Source organism: Panthera tigris, chromosome C1 (genome assembly GCF_018350195.1).
Source record: "Panthera tigris isolate Pti1 chromosome C1, P.tigris_Pti1_mat1.1, whole genome shotgun sequence".
Classification (NCBI taxonomy): domain Eukaryota; kingdom Metazoa; phylum Chordata; class Mammalia; order Carnivora; family Felidae; genus Panthera; species Panthera tigris.
Genome location: NC_056667.1, coordinates 27731438 through 27751232, shown reverse-complemented (window position 1 = coordinate 27751232; position 19795 = coordinate 27731438). Strand labels below are relative to the sequence as shown.

The following is a 19795-nucleotide window of genomic DNA, read 5'->3' as shown; positions in this document are numbered from 1 at the left end:
TCGGCCACTGGGGAAGGGGGCAGGGTCGTGTCCTGCGTGGGGTTTTGAAAACGCCAGCCCCCCTGAGATCCCTCCTACAGGTCTGTTTCTCTCGGTCCCCTGACCTCCCATCAAGACCTGTCTTGGGGCGCCTGGGTGGCTCAGTCAGTTAAGCATCCGACTCTCGATTTCAGTCGGCTCAGGTTATGATGTCACAGATCCGGGAGCTCGAGCCCCGTGTCAGGCTCTGTGCTAACAGTGAGGAGCTGCAAGGGATTCTCTCTCTCCCCCTCTCTCTGCCCCTTCTGTGTGCACACCCGTGCTCTCTCTTTCTCTGTCAAAATAAACATGAAAAAAAAAGACCTGTCTTTCCTGTGTTTCATCTTAGGATCACTCTCTGTGCCTCCCAAGGTGACAAATCTCAAGTCTCACAGGCTGACAGGAAAGCGGAGAGGCAGCCCGCAAGCGGGCAGGGGGGCAGGCCTCAGGTCAGAGGCCGGCAGACAGGGCGGAAAATCAGCAGGTGGACCGACGGGAGGCACGCCAGGCCGTGATACATGCGCAGAGACCCGGGCAGCACAACAGGAAAGCAGGCGGCTGGGCAGACCGGCGGCCAGGCTGGCGGGCAGCGCGAGGCAGGCCGAAAAGCAGATAGGCAGGTGGCCAGGAGGGCATGAGGCTGTGGGGATGGATGGCCTTTGGGCACATCCCCCAGGGCCGCCCGGAGCAGCCCTCAGCCACTTTTGAACCTTTCCAGGGCCAGGCTGCTGCTTCTCCCACCCAGCCGAGCCTGGCCACACGCAACCCCCGCCTAGGGAAGGCGGCGCTCTGGGCCCAGGAACCGGCTCAACCCCCACTCTGCTCCAGCCTGGCCGCCTGCTTCACCAGGGCCGAGTCACGCCTGACCCACTCCAAACACACAAGTCACACACCAGTCCAGATACAGACACCTGTGTCTGCAGGGAGCAATCCCCAGAGGTCCGCATAGCACGCTCACGGCTTAACAGCGTATCCCGATCCGATGCCGCCCTCACAGGTCCGGCGGGGGGGGGGGGGGCACGCACGTGGAGCCCCACGAAGACACAGGTGCAAAGGGAGGCACAGCATCCTCAAGGGGGGTCGCGGAAGCACCGCCGCAGCACGCGCCACTGTTCGCTCGGGTGGGAGGCATTCCGCAGCTCGCTGCACCCGTGGAAACCCACCGGTACCACAGCCAGTGGTTAGATTCTGGCCTCACCCTCGCCTCTCCGCTCAGTGTGCCGTGGCCGCCCTTGTCCTCGTCCTGGCCGACTCCTCCTCCCACCTCACCCGTCTCTCGCCGACTCCTCCACGAGAGCCCTCGAGGTTGCGGCATCCGAGCTCAGGCTTCGGCGGCTTACTCTTCCCTCCCGGCCCCAGAGGTGATCCCACCCGCTCCCGGAGTGTCCAATCCATCTTAGGTGTTGAGGGCCCTCAACTGCGCGTCCCGCCCAGACCCCTGGCGGCTTCCTCCCTCTGCCACCACCCCTGGGTATGTGGGGGACATCGCGTATCTAACAATCTAGCCTGAAGCTCTGCCCCCAAACCTGCTCCGCACAGAAGCGCCCTCAGGTGTTCAGGCCCAACATCAAGCCGTCCCCCCACATTTTCCCTCACGTCCACGTCCAAGGCGGGAATTGTTGAAAGCCTTCCGAAGACCGCTTGAAGGTGATGCCCTCACCTCCTCCAGGGGGACTTCCGAGCCAAGCCCCGGGGCGCTGTTTGATCAGATGGCCGCAGTCGCTCACTGCTCTCCCTGTCGCGGCCCATGCTACACTGAGCGCCCACGGGGGGGGGGGGGGTCTCTCCAAAGTACATCAGGACCCGTGACGCTCCCCTGAGACTCTCAGGGTTCCCCACCACACTGACGGTAAAGTCCGAGCACCCTCCACTTCACCCCAAGACACTCCTGCCTCAGAGCTGGCCCCCACTCCTGCCCGGACACTCCCCCCCACCCCCCCCCCCCCCCCAGATCCCGCAGTGGCAGGATTCAGGCCTCGCCTCCAGTGCCCTCCAGGTGTTCTCCACCACCCTCTGAGCCTTAACACCCAGGCTACCTTTATCATGTAATGTCTGTAATGTCCTTTCCATGAGGGCAGACATTTGTGTTCTGTTTATGGCCCAACGAACCCCCATTACTAGGAGGTCCTGGGCAGATGCCCTCAGTTAGCATCTGCTGATGAATGGCTGTATGGATTTATCCACAGCCGTACCCACACCTACACAAATGCTCAGAGACAACACGAAAATGGACGTGCACACATACACATATGGGCAGAAATGCCTCCGCGCACATACACAAAACACCCAGGAGTCCTTTCCCACCCCCATGGGGGCCAGTCTTCCCTTTCTCCATCTAGATCTGCCCTCTGCTTGAACCCAGGCTCAGGACTAGGAGTGGGGGGTCTCCAGCCTGGACAGAGAGGGGGGTCACTGGCCCACAGGCCTCAGGCAGAGCCTTCAGCTATGTCTGCAATTTCCTCTCCCCCTTCCTTCCCTCCTCCTCTCTGAGGCTCCCGCCAAGAAGGCCTCCCCCTCACCCCAAGCCCCAACACAGGAAGGGGGGCCCAGCAGGGGGGGCTGAGAGTCTGAGCAGGAAGAAGCCTCAGGCCGCACACGCGGATCACACAACACATGGTACCCTCGAGCCCTGCGCCCAGGCGGGCATGGATGAGGCCGCATCCCGCATCGGCAGGTTTATCCGGGAGCGAAACGCGTCACTTCACTGCCTCCTGCTCTTGTGAAGGGCACAGGGGGCCAGAAGTTCCAGGCTGGGCTCTGCAAGGCCGGCCTGCGCCTGGCTCCCAGCCGGACTCCAACATTCATTAACCCTGTGTGACAAGATCTCTGCCAGCTGGACACACTCACCCAGCCTGGGCCCTGGGAGGAGGGCATGAGAGCCCCCTCCGTTGTAAGGTGAACATCTGGGGGAGGACTGGAGAAAAGGAGCAATCTTCCCTGGGTGAGGGGGCCTCCTGGGAGGAAGAGCAAGGTGTAGAGGATGGGTTAAGAGCCCGGGGCTCTAGAGGCAGAGAGCAGTGGATTCAAATCCTGACCGTTTGGTAAAATTATTCAACCACTCCGTGACTCAGTTTACTTATCTGCCAAGTGGCGACAATGGTACTCACGTTCTAGGATTGTTAGAATATCGTAAAGGGCACTCACGCACTGCCTGGCACCCAGGCAGAACTTCATCCTACTATTATTGTTGTTATTGGTAGCTTGGGGGCGGGACGCTGCCACCGGCCTCCCCAGCGGTTTCCTGTGGGGGAGCCGGCGGCCCCGCGGGCCTCGCTCCCCCTCCTCCCAGTCGCTCGCTCCTCTCCCCTTCCTCTCCCGGCCCTTTTCCTCCCCGCCTCCCCCCGCCCCGCCCCGCCCCGCCCCGCCTCTTTCCTCGGAGGAAACTTTCCGCCGGCTAGTCCATCGGCCCGTGTCCGGCCCGCGCTGCCGCGGCCTGGGAGCCGAGAGGGGCAGGCGGGGCGGCCGGGACCGGACGGGGCGGCAGCGGCCGGGTCCAGGGTGTATGCGGCGGCCGGACGCGCCGGGGCCGGCAGCGGGGAAGCGGGGCGCTGACGGTGAGTGAGCCGGGGCCTCCGGGACGGTGGGTCCCCGCGGGGCGGGCTGGACGGGAGAGGGAGGCGGCTTCCCCTGCCGGGAGCCCGCCCTGGGAGTGGGGAAGGCGCTCGCGTCTCTCTCCTCCATCCCACTGCCGGGACGTCGAAGCCGGGCCTCATTTGGAGACCCGACGAGGGGGCGGAGTCTTCTGCGGCCCACTCCCCTGACCCCTCCAGTTAGAGGGGCGTCTGCGCCCTGGGAAAGGGTCCCCCAGGCCGGGACCAGGTCTGTAACGAAGTTAGGGAGCTGCTGTCGCCAAGGTGGGCCCTAGGGCTGCTCTTCCACGGAGGAGCTGCCCGGAGGAAGCGGGTAGGGGCAGCTCTAGGCTGAGGATTGGGATCTGACCTTGCTGACCTCGCAGGCTGGCCGGGGGGCTGCCCTTCCACCCCCGGAGCGCAGCATGGACGCCCCCAGAAGGGACATGGAGTTGCTCAGCAACAGCCTGGCGGCCTACGCACACATCCGCGGTGAGGGCGGGCCCCGGGGGGCACGGGCCCCTCCCTGCCCCTCTGAGCCCCCACTCCACCCCTTCCCTCCCCACCTCCCTCGCCCCCCCCCCACCGCCCGAGGGCGGCTACCTACTCTCTCAAATAAGGAGTACTGTCCTTGGCCCCCAAACTTAGAAGCGGGGGGAGCTCCCCTAAATGGAATGGGGAGCCAGGGCTCCTGCATGACTTCTGCCCTCTGACCCCCAGCTAACCCCGAGAGCTTTGGCCTCTACTTCGTGCTGGGAGTCTGCTTTGGCCTGCTGCTAACGCTGTGCCTACTAGTCATCAGCATCTCCTGTGCGCCCCGCCCGCGGCCCCGGGCCCCTGCTCCGCGCCGGGACCCCCGCAGCAGCACCCTGGAGCCCGAGGACGACGACGATGAAGACGAAGAGGACACGGTGACGAGGCTGGGCCCCGACGACACGCTCCCAGGCCCAGAGCTATCCGCCGAACCCGACGGGCCCCTGAGCGTCAACGTCTTCACGTCGGCAGAGGAGCTGGAGCGGGCGCAGCGCCTGGAGGAGCGCGAGCGGATCCTTAGGGAGATTTGGCGCACCGGACAGCCGGACCTGCTGGGTACTGGCACGCTGGGGCCCAGCTCCACGGCCACAGGCACCCTGGGTCGTATGCACTATTACTGACCCGTCCCGCTCCCGCTGCGAGGCACTCTGAGTACTGGTCAGGGGAGTGAACTCAGAGCTGCCCCAGGACGTTGGAACTGCCCCTGCCTGCGGTGCTATGGAGGCCCCACCCCCCACAGCTTCCTCAGTGCTGTTGCGCATGGATCCCCACCTTCCGGGACCCCCAGTCCTGCCAGAAAGCCCGTGGGGGACGACAGGACACAGGATCCCCAGCCTCTCTCTGGGGACCGGTTAAGAGATGAAGTGACCAATGAAAACTGCATTCTCAGTGAGTCAGTCTCCCTCCGTTACTCCTGCCCCCAAGATCCCCCAGGCTCCTGCCGTGCAGGGGGCCCCAGGGTTGAGACCCTCCTCGACTCTTTCACCAGGCTGACCACCTCCATCTACCCACCCAACACCTCAGCACACATGCTTGCATTCAGTTCACAGACTCTGCAAAAACACACATTCCACCACCTCACAGCCTCACGCACAAAGAACAAGTTATCACTGGCATTCCTTCCTCACAGATGCATTCCATCCCGCCGAAGGAAGGCGTGGGCACACTTTGCCCCCATCCCTACAAATGCTCTGTGATCATGCATCATGGCAGTCACTCACACACAAACACGCACGCACGCACACATCAGGCCCCGGGACCCCGACACCAAGGCACTATTCGCCCCAATGTTAACCGTGTGTGCCTGAGCTGGGCTATGGACTTCGTGTCTGAGCAGAGGTGCGTTCCAGTGAGTCCTTCTGAGCGGACTGTGGGGCCAACTGGGAGGGGTCGGGGCTGGAAAGCAGGCCCGCCCAGCCTCTCCTCTGGCGCACAGCTGGATTCCGGAATCCGGGCCCACGGGCAGAGTCCCACCCCGCCTGGGCCCCTCCGGCCGGCCGTCTCTCCAGCACCCGGCAGACGTCCGAAGGAGACGCCCCCCCACCCACCCCCGCCATCCGGTGGATAAAAATAGCCGCGCGCAGGCCTTGGGAACGGTAATGGGAGCCACATGTTGGCCAGATGTGCCCGGGAGAGACCGCCAGGAATGCGGAGGGCCGGGAGCGCGGGGCCGGTCCCGCCCTCGCCACGCAGGCCCCGCCCCCGCACGGACCAGGCAGGCACGGGGAGCGCTTACACCGCAGTTTACTTTCTTGTGTTTCTCAAAGTCGTGTGGGAGGACGTGGGTGGCCGGGGCCTGACTTCCCCCCAGGTCCCGCCGTAGTCCCCCTCCCGGGCCCCCCCTCAGTGCGTCTGCGTCTGCACGTGGATGGAGTCCCGGGTCCGGGACTCCTGGGTTTCCTGCTTCATCTGCACCTAGTCGGGAGAGGGCGTCAGGAGAGGCGGGCAGGGGAGGGCCAGCCCCCAGCCCCCCGGGATCCGCACCCCACCCACCTCCAGCAACAGGCGCTTCTCCTTCTCGCTCTTCAGCTCCTCCCAGATGTCCGTCAGCTTCCTCCTGCGGACAGAGACCAAGGGTAAGGGGTGGGCTGGGCAGGCTTAGAGCCCCCGCCTCCCTCCCTGCCCTCCCCCTTCCCACTTACTCCAGCTGCACCCACATCCGCTCCAGCGACCTTTTTAAAGACCCCACCTCGTCCTGTAGCCTCATTATATCGCCTCTGTCACTTTTGCTGTCCGTGAGATTTTGTGGGACCGGAGAAAGTAGGCTGGGAGTCTCTTGGGGGTCTGGAGTCGACTTGATAGGATGAGGATTCTTTTGAACAGGGGCTACCTCTTTGGGGGACTCCTGCTCTTTGCGGGGTGCCTCCTCCTTCTGAGTAGCCTCATGCTGCCCAGGTACCTCCTGGGCAGGCACGGACCCTGGCTTGGACTCAGACTGGAACGGGGAGCTGTCCCTCTGATCCACAGGGTATGAGAGGTCAGGGTCCTCTGGCATATGGACCGCTTGGGATTGAGACTCATTGGCCATGAGAGACTTGAACTTCAGCAGGGCTTGCTCGGGAGAGAAGTGATGGAGCTGAGTGTTGTCTCTGGTGGAGGCCTCTGCAGAGAGCACCTGCTCAGGGGTCAAGACCTTTTCTAGGGTGGGGGTCTCATCCCCAGGCAGGGCCATCTTTGGGCCAGGGGCTTCATCCTCAGGTGGGACGTCTGGGGCAGGGGCCTCATCCCCAGAAGTCACGCTGTGTGGGCTGGGAGCCTTGTCCAGAGTCAGGCTCTCCTCTGGGGTGGGGTTCTCTGGCGCTGGGCCCTTGAACTCCAGAATCCGGGCCTCCTCTGAGATGGGGACCTTATCTGGAGTCAGGGTTTCCTCTGGAGTGGGGGCCTTATCTGGAGACAGAGTCTTCTCTGGGCTGGGAGTCTTGTCCAGAGTAGTGGTTTTATTCACAGGAGGGGCCTTTGCCAGGCTGCTCTGCTCTTCCTCCTGTGGTGATGCAGGTCAGGTCTCAGTTGAGGGCTGGGTACCTTGACAGTTTTAATCAGGTCCCCCTTGGCCTGGGATCCTTCCCCCTTGTACGCCACACCCCTGGGAACCAGACCCTGCCCAGCAGTCTCACTCTCCTGCGTCTCAGGCCCTCTTACCTGACTGGTGGCAGAGCGCTGCCAGGAAGTCTGGGTTTTCGATCCCTTTCTACCAGGGTGGCCTGGACCCCTGCTGAGGGAGCTGCCACTGGAGCCTAGAAGAGCAGAACCTCAGGGGTACAAGCTCCCCCGACTCTGGGACTTTCCCCATCTCTGTCCTTCAGCACAACCACCCTGTCCCTGTCCCCCATTCCTCGCCCACCCCCGCTGGAGAGGGGCTGTGAGACCTACCGGAGTCTCGGGAGGGGCGCTTCTGACTGTCTCCACTGGGTATCCAAGATGGCCTGAAACATATCACCATCAGACCAGAAGGTGGGGGGCAGGGAGCAGCCTTTCCTTTGTACCCTACCCACCCCCACCCTGCTCCTTACTTGGGTTTGCTGGGCCCAGTGGGGGCTGTCACCAGCTTCTTGACTGTAGGCAGGGCTGCTTTGGGCATCATCTTTTTTGGTTCCTTAAGAGGAGCTGGGAGGGAAGAAGGGAGTGTGGCACCCATTCATTCCCTTATCCATTCATCTAACGGTTGGTGGCCCTGTCCTGTGCACAGGGGACTAGGGACAGGAGATGAACATTTGACTCTGCCTCCTCAGAACTCTGGGGAAGCCTACCGCCCTCGTGCCGCATGGGCACGGGGAACCATGGGAGCAACCTGAAGGGGCACCTGGCAGAAGACAGTTGTCAGGGAAGGCTTTGGAGGGAACGTGCTTTCATATCCTGCCCATTTTTAATCCATGCTTTTCTTTTCTTTTCTTTTTTAAAGTAATTCTGTGCCCAACGTGGGGCTCAAACTCACAACCCCAAGACCAAGAGTTGCACGCTCTACCGACCAAGCCAGCCAGGCGCCCCTATCCAAACTTAGCTCTAAGACCTGTCTCCTGCTCGGTGCCCATGGCTGTCTCCCTGGGTCAGACTTCATCTTTTTCCTAGACCACAGCAATAACCTTCCCCAATCCAGTCCTCCCTCTGTAGAACTTCTCGGTCTTCTCTATCTCATTTACTCCCTAAGAGACCTCACCCAGTTTGAAGGATTCAATTAGCAACAACAGGCCAACGACTCCCGCATTTTCATCTCTAGCCCCTGAGCTGCAGACTCACTGTCCAACTGCCCTCTCTGTTTCCAGCTGGGGAGCTAAGTGGCATCATACACTTAATGTACCCAAAACTGAACTCTGACTTGTCATCCCGCAAACCTGCCTCTTTTCCGGACACCCCCTCACGCATTTGCCCACTTGCTCAGATGACAAGAGGAGTCATCGCTGACCTCTTTCATTCCCTTATGCTGCACATCCAAACCAGCGGTCCGTCTCGACTGCTCTACCTTCAAAACGTCCTGAATTCAATCACTTGTCTCCACCTCTGCCACTAAGTGCTCCGGACCCAGGCATCTTCACCCAGACTATGGCAACAGCCACCACCCTGCGCTCTGGCTTGCACTGCCCCCCTGTCCACAGCATGTTCCCACAGCAATCAGAGTGAGCTCAGGTCTGGGCATCTGGGCGGCTCAGTTGGTTAAGCATCTGACCGGTTCGGGTCATGATCTCATGTTTCGTGAGTTCGAGTCCCGCATTGGGTGAGCCCTGCTTCTCTCTCTCTCTCTCTCTGCTCCTTGTAGGATTCTCTCTCTCTCCCTCTTTCTCTTTCTGCCCCTCACTCACTTGCGCCCTCTCTGTCAAAAAAACCCAATAAACAAAAACAAAAACAAAACAAATGAGCTCAGATTCTACTGGGGAAGCAGACATAAGCAAAAGTCAAATATGCAATGTGTTGGAGTTATCAGGTATTACTGAGGAAGAAGAAGCAGAGGAATGTCAATTTTATTTATTCTTTTAAGTTTATTTATTTATTTTGAGAGAGAGAGAGAGAGAGAGAGAGCATAAGCATGTGAGGGGCAGAGAGAGAGAGAGAGAGAACCCCAAGCAGGCTCTGCACTGTCAGTGCAGAGTCCGATGTGAGGCTTGAACCCATGAACCGTGAGATCATGACCTGAGCCGAAACCAAGGGTCAGGTTCTTAGCTGAGCCACCCAGGCGCCCCAGGAATGTCCATTTTAAATGGGGTGGTCGGAGAAGGCGACACTGAGATGACATCGGCATGAACGCAGTCACACGCGGGGACATTCATATTCATGGACACACGACCAGCCACTCTGGCACATGCACACATGCTGGCATTTAGTCACACGCACAGTATCACATGCAGACACACGCACAAATCCTGACGGTGTGCATAGCGGGCTAGAGCATGGATCCTATAGCCAGACACCAGGCTTTGACATCCTGCTCCATTACTTGCCAGCTGTGTGAAAACTTGGGTAAGTCACTTAACCTCTCTGTGCCCCGGCATCCTCATCCACCCAGTATACATCTGGTAGGGTTGTTGTGAGGTTTGGGTGACTTCCTTCGCATGAGGCGCTTAGAAGAGTATTTGGCATATAGTCAAAGCTCAGTAAATGTCAACTTTGACTTCAGCTGCTCGTACTTCGGCTGATTAGGTGCTCGATAGGGCCCTCCCACTGGAGAACAATTATATCCTCCTTAAGATACAATTTTGAGGCACTGTTGGAACTCGAAGAGGTGGGGGAGGTCCATTAAAAAGGAGGGAACTGAGGGGCGCCTGGGTGGCTCAGTTGGTTGAGTATCTGACTTCGGCTCAGGTCATGATCTCACGGTTCGTGAGTTAGAGCCCCACCTTGGGCCCTGTGCTGACAGCTCAGAGCCTGGAGCCTGCTTCGGATTTGGTGTCTCCCTCTCTCTCTCTGCCCCTCCCCCGCACTTGCTCTCTCTCTGTCTCTCACAAATAAATAAACGTTAAAAAAAATTTTTTTAATAAAAAAAAAGGAGGGAACTGAGGCCAGAAAAGTAGGGAGAGGGCAGCACTACTGTGGCTACTGAGCCTGGGCCTGTGATGAGCAGATGCCCCACGGTGTCTCCCTTGGCTCTCCACACAACCCAAGCTTGGTTGCTACGCAGCAGTGAGCCCTTTCTTCCAGAGGGCTGAAGTAGTCTCTACTGGTGGGTGCCCTGTAGTTACTGGTGGGAGTAGAGGCAAGTCCTCTCTGGAAGAAATCTTCCCCTACTGAGGCATACACAACTCACTCAGGTTGGGATCGAGTCATGAGCTCACACACAAAAATCATAAAACACACGAGAAAGGAGGCGACTGAGAATGGAACTCAGCAGACACAACACACAGCAGACACAGGAGTTGTCAGAGAACATAGTTGTGTGCAACATGAGCACGAAACGAAGGGACCATCAGGAATAAACAGGCAAATGTGGGAGGGCGGGGAAAGAAAACTGAAACTGCTAGAGATGAAAAACAGCGTTCTCGAAATAAATCAAATGCACTACAGGTTAAATAGCAGATTCAACACAGCCAAAACAGCAGAGAGATCCAGTAAACAGGAAGCACAGTGAGACAAGGAGCAGAAAATCTGAAAGCAGAGGTAAAGGAGTGGATAATGACAGGGGGTCTGACTGCGGCTGAATGAAGGGCCAGACAAATCCTCACCTCTAAAAGCAACTAGAAAGCTGGACAAAACCACCATTTCCATGCCCTGGAAATGGACCAAAGGCATGAGATAATCCGAGAAGCATTTATGCTTGATGGCGTCCTTGCCCACGGCTGCACCTGTCCCTGCTCTGCCAGCATGATCCACACCGACCCTCTGTGGCCTAGGGCAGGCTGCAGGAGTTGGCAGCTTTCACGGCCATGAGAGAAGGGAGGTCACATGATTTGGGGTTTAACCTGAGACTTGGCACTGGTTTCGGAGATATGACACCAAAAGCACAAGCAACCAAAGAAAAAAAATAGGGAAGTGAGACTTCATCAAGATGTAAAACTTTTGCGCATTAAAAGGTACCATTAAGAAAGTACAAAGACAGCCGACAGGATGGGAGAAAATATGTGCAAAGTACGTGTCTGATAACGGACTTTGCTCAAGATATATATAAACTCTACAGGTCGGGGCACCTGGGTGGCTCCATTGGTTAAGCGTCTGACTCTTGATTTCAGCTCAGAATATGATCTCACGGTTGTGAGATCAAGCCCTGCTTGGGATTCTCTCTGTCTCTCTGCCCCTACCCACCTGTCTCTCAAAATAAAAAAATAAACATTAAAAAATAAAAAACTTCTACAAGTCAAATAACCCAATTTTAAAATGGGCAAAGGATCCAAATAGACATTTCTCCAAAAGATATATAAATTGTCAATAAACATATGAAGAGAGAGTCCACATCTAAGCTGGCACAGAGAGGTGCAGCAGAACCACAATGAGAAACCACGTCACACACACTAGGATGATTATCATAAAAAGGAGAGGAACAAGTGCTGGGGAGGATGTGGAAAAAGTAGAACCCTCGTGCACCTGCTGGTAGGAACAGAAAACGGGACTAGCGCTTTGGCAAACAGTCTGACAGTTCCTCCCAATGCTAAATACAGAGTAGTCACAGCACCCAGAAATCATTTGCCTAGGCATACACCCAAGAGAAATGGAAACAGGTCAACACAAAAACTTGTACACAAATGTTCATGCCCCCAAAAGTAGAAACAACCTCAATGTCCACCAGCAAACACGTGGATGAATTGTGGTACATCCATATGAGGGAATATTATCAGGCAACTAAAAGGAATGAAGCATAGCAGACACCGGAAAAATGGATGAACCTTGAAAACAAAAGGTACGATAGAAAAGGTGTCTTTTTAAGTACTTGAATGTATTAACAAGTCTCTGATGAGACTGAACAAGAAAAAAGAGAGGAAAAAATTACTAGAAATGAAAAAAGACTTTTAAGTGCAGATACAGATTATAAAAGAACATTATGAATGACTTTATGCAAATAACTAGAAAACTGATAAAATGGATAATCACAAATATAACTCATTAAAACTGATTTAAGAATTTAGCCAGATTTTTGGTCAGCCATCAGTACCCAGGGACCAGGAGATTAGACCGCTAATGGTGCAAGGCTCCTAAAATGCAAGGTTTTCTCCCGAGTTCCAAGGTCAAGCCATTTGAATAACAGTTGCAAAGGGACCTTTGCAGATGTAATCAAGTTAAGATGAGGTCATACTCTCCGGGCGCCTGGGTGGGCTCAGTTGGTTAAGCGTCTGACTTTGGCTCAGGTCATGATCTTGCAGTTCCTGGGTTTGAGCCCTGAGTCAGGCTCCACGCCAGACAGCTCAGAGCCTGGAACCTGCTTCTGATTCTGTGTCTCCCTCTCTCTGGCCCTCCCCCACTCATGCTGTGTCTCACTCTCTCTCTCTCAAAAATAAAATAAAAAACATTAAAAATAAATAAATAAATAAATAAATAAATAAATAAATAAATAAATAAAGGAGAAAACCCAGAGAATCATTTCAAAAGATTCATATAAACAATTTGAGAAAATTCAACACATACTTGTTTTTTTTAATTAAAAAGATTTTTTATGTTTATTTTTGAGAGAGAGTGTGGGTGGGGGAGGAGCAGAGAGAGAGGGAGACACAGACTCCGAAGCAGGCTCCAGGCTCTGAGCTGTCAGCACAGAGCCCAACGCGAGGCTCAAACTCACAAACTGCGAGATCGTGACTTGAGTCAAAGTTGGATGCTGAACCGACTGAGCTGCCCAGATGCGCCTCAACACATACTCTTGATAAATATTCTAAATAAACTAGAAATAGAATCGTTGTTAAAGGAGAAGTTTGGAAACATTCCACTTGAAATCAGAAGACAGTAATGATGCTCAATGTGACTACTTCTATTCAATAATGTATCGAGCCCCTAGCCACTATAGGAAAATAGGAAAATAAAATGAAGACATAAGGGGTAGAAAAGATAGAGCAAAATTGTCATTAGTCACAGATGACATAACTGTCTTCAAAGAAAACTTATTAGGAATCCACAGATAAACTATTAGAAATAATAAGAGTTTAGCACTGTGGCTGGCTATAAAATCAATATACAAAAATCAATGCATTTCTATATTCCAAAATAAACAGAAGAATATCTAATTTTTTAGAAGGCACAAGAAAAAAAATAAAATAAAATAAAAGGCACAAGAAAAAAATCTGTGGTATTTAGAAATAAATTTTATAAAAGCTGGGTAAAAATCACACGCGGAAAATAATAAACGATGCTGAAATAGCTCCTTGTCCATATGGAAAAAGTTCTAATTGGGTCACTCATTAAAAATCAATGCCACAGAGAATGCAAACTGGTGCAGCCACTCTGGAAAACAGTACGGAGTTTCCTCAAAAAAATTAAAAATAGAACTACCCTACAACCCAGCAATTGCACTACTAGGTATTTATCCAAGGGATACAGGTGTGCTGTTTCGAAGGGGCACATGCACACCAATGTTTATAGCAGCACTATCAACAATAGCCAAAGTATGGAAACAGCCCAAATGTCCATCGATGGATGATGAATGGATAAAGAAGATGTGGTATATATACACAATGGAGTATTACTCGGCAATCAAAAAGAATGAAATCTTGCCATTCGCAACTACGTGGATGGAACTGGAGGGTATTATGTTAAGCAAATGAGTCAGAGGAAGACAAATAGACAAATATCATATGACTTCACTCATATGAGGACTTTAAGATACAAAACAGATGAACATAAGGGAAGGGAAGCAAAAATAATGTAAAAACAGGGAGGGGGACCAAGCATAAGAGACTCATAAATATGGAGAACAAACAGAGGGTTACTGGAGGGGTTGTGGGAGGGGGGATGGTCTAAGTGGGTAAGAGGCATTAAGGAATCTACTCCTGAAATCATTGTTGCACCATATGGTAACTAACTTGGATGTAAATTAAAAAAATAAATTAAAAGAAAATTTCTTACAAATAAAAATACGCAAAAAAAAAAAAAAATCAAAGCTACAGAGATGAAGGCACTTTAAAAAGCAACACTTCAAATATTTTAAAGAAATATAAATGAGGGGTGCCTGGGTGGCTCAGTTGGTTAAGCCTTGGACTTCAACTCAGGTCGCCATCTGGTGGTTCATAAGGTCAAGACCCACATCAGGCTCTTCACTAACAGTGCAGAGCCTGCTGGGGATTGTTTCTCTCCCTTGTTCTCTGCCCCCCCCCCGCCACTCATGTTTTCTCTCTCTCTCTCTCTCTAAATAAAATAAGCTTAAAAAGAAGAAATAAGCTTAAAAAGAAGAAGGGGTGCCTGGCTGACTCAGTTGGTTGGGTGCCCTATGTCAGCCCAGGTCATGATCTCCCAGTCCAGTCCGTGGGTTCCAGCCCTGTGTCAGGCTCTGTGCTGAAGGCTCAGAGCCTGGACCCTGCTTCAGATTCTGTGTCTCCCTCTCTCTCTGCCCCTCCCCTACTCACGCTCTGTCTTTCTCTCAAAAAAAACAAACATTTAAAAAAAAAAAAAAAAAAAAAAAAAAAAATATATATATATATATATATATATATATGACTGTTTTTCTGAATTTGGAGCAGGAAGGATTTCTTAGACAAGGAAAAACCCGCTAACCATTAAAGATTGATATGCTTGCATTAAAATTAAGAATTCCTGTTCATCAAAGAACACCATTATACAAAAAGAGACAACAAACCACAATGAGAAAAAATATTTGTAAGGCATATAACCCACAAAAGATTGGTATTCAGTTTATATAAAGAACTCCAACTAATTATAACTAACCAGGGAGGAGCATCTGGATGGCTCAGTCAGTCGGTTGAGCGACTTCGGCTCAGGTCATGATCTCACAGCTTGTGAGTTGGAGCCTCGCGTCGGGCTCTGTGCTGACAGCTCGGAGCCTGGAGCCTGCTTCGGATTCTGTGTCTCCCTCACTCTCTGCCCCTACCCCTCTCATGCTCTGTCTCTCTCTCTCTCCAAGATAAATAAACGTTAAAAAAAATTTTTTTAATTATAACTAACCAGGGAAATAAATGCAAATTAAGTCCAAAAGGAGATGCTCTTTTGTAGCTACTAGATTCACACACACACACACACACACACACACACACACACACACGTAAAAGCTGATAATACCTCTGTTAAAGAGGATTTGGATTAACAGGATCTCATACAGCTCATACACCGATGGTGGAATATTAAAGTGTACAACACTTTGAAAACCAAAGCGACTTTATGTCATAAAAACTGAACATTCACGAACCCTATAATCTAGAAGTGCCACTCCTAGGATTATATCCCAGAGAAATTATTGTACGTGCACACCAGGACAGAGGCTCAGGAATGTTAGAACTATTTGTTGTAACAAAAACTAGAAATAATGAAAATGTCTAACATCAGGCGATCAGATACATACAGAAGCTGTGGTAAATTCCCTGCAAGGAATATTATACAGCAGAGGAAAATTAGTGAATTTACATCTACATACAACATGGATTAATCTTAGAAATATGATGTTGATTGGAAACAGCAACTCCCAGAAGACTATAAACAAGATATCATTTTTATCAAGCTCAAAAGAAGCAAAAATTAATTAAGCAATACATATTTACCATACATAGGTAAGGAAACTTAAAAACTCAAGGGAATTATAAACACAAAATTCGGGATAGTGGTTACCTTTTTGGGGTAGGTAGCAGAATGGGAAAGAAAAGGAACACACGAACTATTAGCAATATTCTAGTTCTTGGGTTTGGTGACAGATCGCGAATGTTCACGGGAGTCCATTGTTGAGGTTTAAAGCACTTATGTACGTTTGGCGTGAAATATTACATTAAAAGATAAATAAAATACCCCAACAGAACTATTCACTGACACGTTTATATGACGTGTGAACACACACACGGTCTCATAGACGCAGACGCATTGATCCATACCTTTCCTTAAAAAAGGAAATGAATCTATGGGGCGCCTGGGCGGCTCAGTCAGTTAAGCGGCCAACTTTGGCTCAGGTCATGATCTCACAGTCTGTGGGTTCGAGCCCCGCGTCGGGCTCTGTGCTGACAGCTCAGAGCCTGGAGCCCGTTTCAGATTCTGTGTCTCCCTCTCTCTGACCCTCCCCCGTTCATGCTCTGTCTCTCTCTGTCTCAAAAATAAATAAACATTAAAAAAAAAAAAAAAAGGAAATGAATCTAAACACGCTGATAGCCACATTCTCAAGACACACAAAAAATTATGAACACAGTAATACACTGATTCCTACACACTGATCTGCACACATTCCTACCAGGTCCTTAACCCACATAGAGGTAGCTCCTAAGGGGCTATAATACTGAACCACTGGAGAGCTATGGGTGTTTATGGATGGGCAACTAAACTGGTGAGCCCCCCCCCACCCCCGCCGAGAACAAAATCCACCCCCCGCACACAAATCCCAGGCTTCCTGGGCACCCACCTGACTCCCGAGATGCCACTTTCCGTGGGATCAGCTTCTTGATCTGTGAAGAAGAAAATTATCAGAATCTGAAGAAGGGTCCCCACATTTCTAAGTTCACCCTCATTTAGGGGTGAACTAAATGCCCACTAAACACCACGACCCCCAACTTTGTCCAGAGCAGCACGCCCCACCCCCCCTACCTGAGTGTCTCGCTCCATACTCACTGGGGGCGGGGGGAGGACAAAGTTGTCTGGAAAGACTCCTCTTCTGCCTTGAGACTCTCCTTCCCACCAGCCCTTATCCTCTGTGGTCTGGGAGAGCAAGAGGCCATGGGGAAGTGAGCCAGATCCCCAAGCTCCTTCCTTCCAGGGTGCCTCCGCTTCTCCACGCACCCTTCCGGGCCGCCTCCCCTGCCCTGCGCCTTTCATACCTTCCTCAGTACTTTCACCTCGTCTCCTCTCCGCAGCGCCAACTCATCTGGGGCCTCAGGCTGGTAGTCGAACAGCACCCTATAGATCTCAGGGCGGGAGACTGAGGGGAGGTCAGTCCACTGAAGCCAACTCTTCTCCCCGGATCAGTCAGCTGCTCCCTCCCCCATCAGCCTAGTTGGGGGTTCCCCTCTCCCAAGTCAGGGTGGCTCTCAGGAGGGGGTTTCCAGGAAACCTTTGGCTGGGTGCTCACCTGTCTGCAGGTAGTCTGGAGGGCTGTCATAGGTCAGGCTGCTCAGCTAGTGGAGGAGGGGGAGGGTAGAAGAAGCTGAGCCTCCACCTCCCCAAGAGGAACTCACCACTCCTGCGCCCACCGCACCCAGTTTACCTTAGGAGGCCGCTGGGGACTGGGGCTGACTGAAGGCATGTCTGGGTTCCCGAGGCCTGGTGGGGACAGTGAAGTTAGGGGGCTTGCTAATTCAGTTTAGATCGTGAGAGAGGTCAAAGGGGTCACAGGGTCAGGATGTGTGGATCACAGGCCCAGGCCACCGGGAGGGTCACTGGAGATTCCAGAGTCTGGTCACAAGGGTTCTCGGGGTCACAGGGTGCAGGTCTCACTTGGGGGCCCACTGTCCAGCAACTCCACAAAGTTGGATGGAAAGGCTCCCAGCTGCCCGTTCTTCTTCCCCAGCCACCAGCCGTCCTCAATCTGGGGAGGAGGAGGACGCAGGGCCATCTGGTTCTGCCCCAGGGTCTTTCGAGAATTCTTCCACCATTTTTTCTGCCCCAATTCTGCCCAATGCCCACCTCCTCCTTTGCTCCCTCACTTTCCCGTTTCGGCGCCCCTCACCATCCCCATCGCCCACACCCTCACTTCACACATCTCCCTGGGGACGCAAGCGCTCCAGCACCTCAAGCACCTCCAGCCCTCCAGCACCTCCGTCCAAAGCCTCTCATCATCACCTCGTCCCCTCACCTCCTTTATCACTTCCACAATCTCCCCAGCTTGCAACTTCAGCTCGTCCGCCTGCTCCGGGCTGTAGTTGAAGTTCACCTTGCACCATCTTTGGGGGCCCCGAGATTTGGCGGGGCGACCTCAGATCAGACCAGAGAGAGAGGCCGCTGATCTGTGAGCCCCAGTCCACTGAGCTGAGAGAGGGGCGGGCCGGGAGCGCCCTAGCAGAAGCTCCAGGCCCCGCCCTGAGGCGGAGCATTGTACCCAAGAACCAATCACAGACTACAGAGTGCCAATTGGCCCCGCCCAGAGCCGCGCCCGTCACGTCCCGCTAGGGGTGGCCGGAGCCGCGCAGGCTCCGCGCGCCCGCCCACCCGGCCTGGCGCTCACCTCGGCGGCGCGCACAGCGCGGGCTCGGCGCCTCCCCGGCGCCGCGCAGAGCCTCGGGGATCTCCTGGAGATGAGGGCATGGGGACGTGGGGGCTCTCAGTTCCTGAGGGCGCGCACTGAGACCCTCCTCCACCCAACCTGCGGCCCGGCCTCACCTGCACCGACCTCTCGGGGAAGAGGCCACAACGACCCCGTAGCTCTCCGCGCAGCCAGCCCCGTGAGGACCCCTCGCACACCTGCCGGACCACGTCCCCGGGGGCCAGATTCAGTTCGTCCTCTTTCTGCGCGCGGTATCCGGCCAGGACCAGCACCTCTGCGGGCGGAGGACCGGGCGGGGGCGCGTCTCAGAAGGGACCGGTCCGGGCACACTGGCTTAGGCGAGAATCCCGGGCTCCGCGTGGAGGACAACGGGAGAGCGGGGCGGTGGTGTGAGCCATTTCCGCCACCCCCAAACCCTCTGCACATACCCATAGCTTCAGGGTCGCGCTCCAGAGCCGGGCGCTGGAAGGACAGTACTGTCCCGAAGGCAGCCGAGTACTGGGCCCAGGTAGGATGGGTGGGACGAGCTGCGAGGTTGTGAAGCGAAGGAGGCGGAGACGCTAGCCGATAGGTCGGGCCCGGGATTCTGGGAGTGGGTGTGGGAGAGGGGGCGGCCCGGCTCAGCAGGTTCGGCCCCCAACCCAGGGATGAGGAGGACTCCAGGGTCCCTGGCCAGTGCTGGGGCCACAGCTCCCCCACGTGTTTATCCCAACCTAGTCACTTAAATTACAGTCTAGCCGCCTCTCCTCTCCCTGGCAGCCGTAGGCCCTGAGGCTCCCACCCACCGTTCGCACAGAGCCTTCCCTGGCCTATCTTCTCCCCGCTGGCAAGCTTTGAGCAGCAGGGGAAGAGGCGGGAGAGGCGCATACCAGGGTGGGGCCCCCAGCAGGCTGCAGCTGCTCTGAGGCAGGCCCTGGGTGGAGGAGGTGGCTGTCTAGCGCACACAAAGCTATTCCTAGTGTACTCCAAATCTCTGCTGTCCCTGGAAGGCACGTTACCCCCACAGCCCCACCCCAGGTCAAAGGAGGAGGGCAGAGACCCCAGCTTCCCGCCACCTGGCTTCTTTGGTTTCATAAAACACCTCCCAGATTCTCCTTGGGAAAAGGGCGAGAAAAAAGGAACTTGAAGAGCTTCCGTGGCTCCTGCTCAGAGCCAAGCTCAGAGCTAGTAAGGGCTCAAGTTTAGGGTCCATCTGGTGCCAATCCCATCCAGGCTGGGCTTTCAAGTAATCTTTCTGCTCAGTGGTGAACACGGAAGGCTGAACCTGTTGTCCACGACCCGTGACCTTTACCCCACCACTTTGGAAGCCAAAGTCCTTGCCCATAACACAGGGAAGAAACCTAGTTCTCTTGGGGTGTCCAAGTTACAGGATGATGCAAAACCACTGGGGTGACGAGTTACTAGCCAGCAAAGGGTGGCAGTCTCCTCC

General features: G+C 54.3%; 2 protein-coding genes across 4 annotated transcripts; one reads left to right on the top strand and one right to left on the bottom strand.

Annotated features, from left to right (window-relative positions):
- Window positions 1-3426: 3426 nt before the first annotated feature.
- EVA1B (eva-1 homolog B) lies at window positions 3427-5864 on the top strand. Its single transcript, XM_042996505.1, has 3 exons — window positions 3427-3572; window positions 3974-4079; window positions 4308-5864. Exons 2-3 carry the CDS (start codon window positions 4013-4015, stop codon window positions 4739-4741), a joined length of 501 nt encoding a protein of 166 aa, XP_042852439.1. The 5' UTR covers window positions 3427-3572; window positions 3974-4012; the 3' UTR covers window positions 4742-5864.
- A 5-nt stretch (window positions 5865-5869) lies between these two features.
- On the bottom strand, window positions 5870-18813 carry SH3D21 (SH3 domain containing 21). Of its 3 annotated transcripts, XM_042996504.1 has the most exons (16): window positions 18795-18813; window positions 18483-18640; window positions 18328-18391; window positions 17959-18077; window positions 17601-17691; window positions 17371-17426; window positions 17236-17281; window positions 16985-17085; window positions 16779-16865; window positions 16573-16615; window positions 7631-7724; window positions 7491-7543; window positions 7260-7354; window positions 6263-7101; window positions 6114-6177; window positions 5870-6035 (listed from the first exon to the last, which is right to left on the bottom strand). In XM_042996504.1, exons 1-16 carry the CDS (start codon window positions 18796-18798, stop codon window positions 5964-5966), a joined length of 1986 nt encoding a protein of 661 aa, XP_042852438.1. In that variant the 5' UTR covers window positions 18799-18813; the 3' UTR covers window positions 5870-5963. The 3 variants fall into 3 exon arrangements, with proteins under 3 accessions (XP_042852438.1, XP_042852437.1, XP_042852436.1); XM_042996503.1 differs by lacking the exons at window positions 17601-17691; window positions 18328-18391; window positions 18483-18640; window positions 18795-18813 and having other exon boundaries at window positions 5870-6029; window positions 17959-18187; XM_042996502.1 differs by lacking the exons at window positions 17601-17691; window positions 18328-18391; window positions 18483-18640; window positions 18795-18813 and having other exon boundaries at window positions 17959-18184.
- Window positions 18814-19795: the final 982 nt, after the last annotated feature.

What these genes read in the sequence shown, in the direction of transcription:
- EVA1B (XM_042996505.1), top strand. Translation starts at nt 4,013, where the DNA reads ATGGACGCCCCCAGAAGGGACATGGAGTTGCTCAGCAACAGCCTGGCG. An exon ending in GGCCTACGCACACATCCGCG is followed by an intron (nt 4,080 to 4,307) that starts GTGAGGGCGGGC and finishes TCTGACCCCCAG; the next exon opens with CTAACCCCGAGAGCTTTGGC.
- SH3D21 (XM_042996504.1), bottom strand. An exon ending in GCGCTGTGCGCGCCGCCGAG is followed by an intron (nt 18,078 to 18,327) that starts GTGAGCGCCAGG and finishes GTCTGATCTGAG; the next exon opens with GTCGCCCCGCCAAATCTCGG. An exon ending in TCCAGACTACCTGCAGACAG is followed by an intron (nt 17,086 to 17,235) that starts GTGAGCACCCAG and finishes ACCTCCCCTCAG; the next exon opens with TCTCCCGCCCTGAGATCTAT.